General features: G+C 33.7%; 1 protein-coding gene and 1 long non-coding RNA gene across 2 annotated transcripts in view; one reads left to right on the top strand and one right to left on the bottom strand.

The window, feature by feature from the left end:
• The window catches only part of LOC107658802 (tetraspanin-12-like), a 22,441-nt gene that overhangs the window by 5,323 nt on the left and 13,011 nt on the right, over nt 1-4,107 (bottom strand). The window contains exons 6-7 of the mRNA XM_016447453.1: nt 3,322-3,429; nt 2,331-2,474 (exon numbers count right to left, since the gene is read on the bottom strand). Coding sequence (XP_016302939.1) covers nt 2,331-2,474; nt 3,322-3,429 — 252 coding nt within the window. The remainder of the gene's footprint in view (nt 1-2,330; nt 2,475-3,321; nt 3,430-4,107) is intronic.
• The window catches only part of LOC107658803 (uncharacterized), an 18,459-nt gene that overhangs the window by 7,435 nt on the left and 6,917 nt on the right, over nt 1-4,107 (top strand). Inside the window, exon 2 of the long non-coding RNA XR_001630831.1 lies at nt 1,004-1,073. This is a non-coding gene — a long non-coding RNA (uncharacterized LOC107658803). The remainder of the gene's footprint in view (nt 1-1,003; nt 1,074-4,107) is intronic.

Here is a 4,107-nt window from a genome sequence, read left to right as displayed (position 1 = left end):
ATTCTGTTGTTCTATCTATCTATCTATCTATCTATCTATCTATCTATCTATCTATCTATCATCTATCTATCATTCTGTGTATCATGCTGTTGTTCTATCTATCTATCTATTTATCTATCTATCATCTATCTATCGTTCTGTGTATCATGCTGTTGTTCTATCTATCTATCTATCTATCTATCTATTTATCTATCTATCATCTATCTATCGTTCTGTGTATCATGCTGTTGTTCTATCTATCTATCTATCTATCTATCTATCGTTCTGTGTATCATGCTGTTGTTCTATCTATCTATCTATCTATCTATCTATCGTTCTGTGTATCATTCTGTTGTTCTATCTATATCTATCTATCTATCTATCTATCTATCTATCTATCTATCTATCTGTCTGTCTGTCTGTCTGTCTGTCTGTACTCATTTTATCTTAGAAACCTCCAAACTTCAAAGCTTTTTAAACATTTTACAAACCCTTCAGAGACTGAAGTATAGTGTGGCAGACGAGTCACAGACAGGGCATTTGAAGAGCAGGGGGTTGGATGAGACACTGTGTTGGGTTTGTCCTAGACAGTGTGTTTTGGTACTCAACACACAGGTGCGTCTCTGCGCTACGTGACTGACTTTAATTGCACTGCTGGAGTCGCTCAACACTCACTGGCAATACAGCTTGATTAAACACACGCTCAGCAGGTGAGTGAATCTCTCCACTGTCTGGCCTCATTTTTACAAAGTCAACTGCAAAGTCGTGTTTTAATTAGGGCTGTCAATCAATTCAAATTTTAATCAAATTAATTACATGCTATTCCACACATATCAATATTTGCGGAGAAAAGCTCCCAAAACGAAGATGACATTTTTGTGACAGATGAGTAAATCAATGAATAGACACTGCAAGAAATGGCTTAAATGGCTTGTGGTCCACCACAATTCATTTAGCAAGTTTATCTATCTGTCCAGGTTAGACTTGACAATGTTTTTGATTGTTTGTGTGTATACATATGCAGATGAGCATCTTTGGCTGTTGCAGCATGACTTTCACGAGACACCATTGGACCACAAAAGAAGACCTTTCATGTGAGTACATTCATGACTTTCATTATTGTTATGCCCTTCACATGTAGAAATCAGATCATCTTCACTTCAACATTTAACCATCTTGCCACAAGTCTAGACAAATGTTGGACTGATCAAATCAGCCGGTATATATCGATTAAACAGATACATTTACTCATTATGAGAGGTTTTGTAACCTTAATTATTCTAATAATAATAATAAACAACTAAATCATTCCTATCTGGCCTAGAGGAATAATACAAAAATCTTGGGGGTTACAACATCCAAATAAGCTCACCTCCTGGTAAAGGTCACTGAGGTCATGGTAGTGGGCATGACGGGCACATCCTGGATACTGATTGGAGCAGCAGGAGTCAGGTGGCCACTCCATCTCTGTCGTTTCCAGCCAGTCAGTGAAGTAGATCACTCCACAACACTTCAACTGTAAGGCAGGTATGAAAATTCAGCCTGGTCTCATTGGTTATATGTAGGCATTAATACGTAACATTTACAAGCACAAAACGTACATTTTTGTACATTTTTATTGATGCTGAAACGTATAATTTAGACCTATTTCAATATTTAAAACGTACAAATCGCTATGTATTTTTAGCTAAAAAAAAACTTAAAATATTTACGTATCTTATATAATTAAGATATTCATATCATTTTATCAATAAGCAATTTAGATTTTTAGACCCCTTAACCTACCCATTTTATAGCGAATATGCATTTTTATCATTTTACCAATAAGTTATTTAGATTTTTAGAACCCCTAACCTACCCCCAAACCTAAACCTAGCCATTTTATAGAGATAGAACCACATTTTACATAAAATACATATGAATTACCATGAGATCACATTGATCACAAGAAAATTAGTAATTGACAGTGATGTTTTCATAATATTTGCATTCTGAATTGCAATTGGTTCAAAATCCTACTTCACATAACTGTATATTAACATTAACATTTATACATTATATATTCTTGACTGCATGAATGTTATACAGTAGAACATGCATATATTACATTTGATTGATCTTACTATATAAAAAACAGATTTTGTAAATATTATTTTTTAAATATTAAGTTGACTTTTTCCCTAAAATACTGTTAGATGTAGCTATTTTTATTATAATTCTAAAATATTGTAAATATAACATATGTGTATTAATTTTATTATTATAATAATAATAAACAACTAAATCATTCCTATCTGGCCTAGAGGAATAATACAAAAATCTTGGGGGTTACAACATCCAAATAAGCTCACCTCCTGGTAAAGGTCACTGAGGTCATGGTAGTGGGCATGACGGGCACATCCTGGATACTGATTGGAGCAGCAGGAGTCAGGTGGCCACTCCATCTCTGTCGTTTCCAGCCAGTCAGTGAAGTAGATCACTCCACAACACTTCAACTGTAAGGCAGGTATGAAAATTCAGCCTGGTCTCATTGGTTATATGTAGGCATTAATACGTAACATTTACAAGCACAAAACGTACATTTTTGTACATTTTTATTGATGCTGAAACGTATAATTTAGACCTATTTCAATATTTAAAACGTACAAATCGCTATGTATTTTTAGCTAAAAAAAAACTTAAAATATTTACGTATCTTATATAATTAAGATATTCATATCATTTTATCAATAAGCAATTTAGATTTTTAGACCCCTTAACCTACCCATTTTATAGCGAATATGCATTTTTATCATTTTACCAATAAGTTATTTAGATTTTTAGAACCCCTAACCTACCCCCAAACCTAAACCTAGCCATTTTATAGAGATAGAACCACATTTTACATAAAATACATATGAATTACCATGAGATCACATTGATCACAAGAAAATTAGTAATTGACAGTGATGTTTTCATAATATTTGCATTCTGAATTGCAATTGGTTCAAAATCCTACTTCACATAACTGTATATTAACATTAACATTTATACATTAAGCAAACACTTTTATCTGCAGCAATTAACAAACAAAAGCAATTTGTCAAAGAACCAACAATATTCATAATATACAATGGCGGGTTTATTAGACAACTAGACCAAGAAGAAAGCTATAGAAGAAATGCAAAAAAGAAAAGGATTAGTCTTTTTCAAGATCAGATGTTTCACACTGACTAAATGGCTTTGTTAAGCATTTTCACTTTCAGTGACAACACTAGAATTATTTAACACCATCGAATGTTGCATTGAGGCTGGTTAGGTGTTAGACGAGCTGCTATCCTGCTGATGATTTTGACCTCTCACCTCTGTTTGTATAGCGTTCCAGGCATGTGTGAGCCACTGGTAGCGCTGCAGGCCGAAATGAGGCATACGTGACTTCAGACTTATCATATCAGACCTCTGTACCATAGGCTGAAGAGAGAAAGAAAGGAATCATTTCACAATTTTAAAAGCCTTGTAACTGTCCCTTGTGATTTTGTAATCACATAAAATCAATTCCCCACACGCTCAGTAATTATGTTTTCTAAATAACAAAAACAATGCGATTTCCAGGCAGTTTAAAGGACCATCCACACGCACACACTTCCAATTTTAGGCTCTCTTATGACCAGTTTATTGGCTAGTTATGAAATGCCCTAATCACAAGTGTGTGTGAAAGTGTTGTTTATATACTAGGTGACATTTTACAGTTCAGTCCCCATGAGACACTTCTGTTTTCACACCTCGGAAACCATCGTGAGGGGCATATGATAAGTACCCATGATGCCCAGTGCTAGATGTTTCATCTCAGCAGAACTGGCTACAGCTTGTCAGTTTAAAGTCAACATGAAATTACAATCGACTAATATATTTTATTAATACATATTTCTGGCCTTATTGTGAGTAATTCATGACTGCATGTTATTCTAAAGAAAAATGAAACCATTAAACCATAATAACATGCTAAACCTCCAAAATTACTTTCCTTTTTGGCTAATGTAATCTAGGCCAGTTTTTCACAGACTCTCAAATATGGCGAATTCCTTTTTTTCATATATAAACTGTAAAGAAATAAAAATATATAATGAATAATAATAAATTATATATATA

This window comes from Sinocyclocheilus anshuiensis, unplaced genomic scaffold, assembly GCF_001515605.1.
Source record: "Sinocyclocheilus anshuiensis isolate Anshui unplaced genomic scaffold, SAMN03320099.WGS_v1.1 scaffold283, whole genome shotgun sequence".
In the NCBI taxonomy this organism is placed as follows: Eukaryota; Metazoa; Chordata; class Actinopteri; order Cypriniformes; family Cyprinidae; genus Sinocyclocheilus; species Sinocyclocheilus anshuiensis.
Note: the sequence above shows the minus strand (reverse complement) of the source record. Positions and strands in the feature narration are given on the sequence as shown.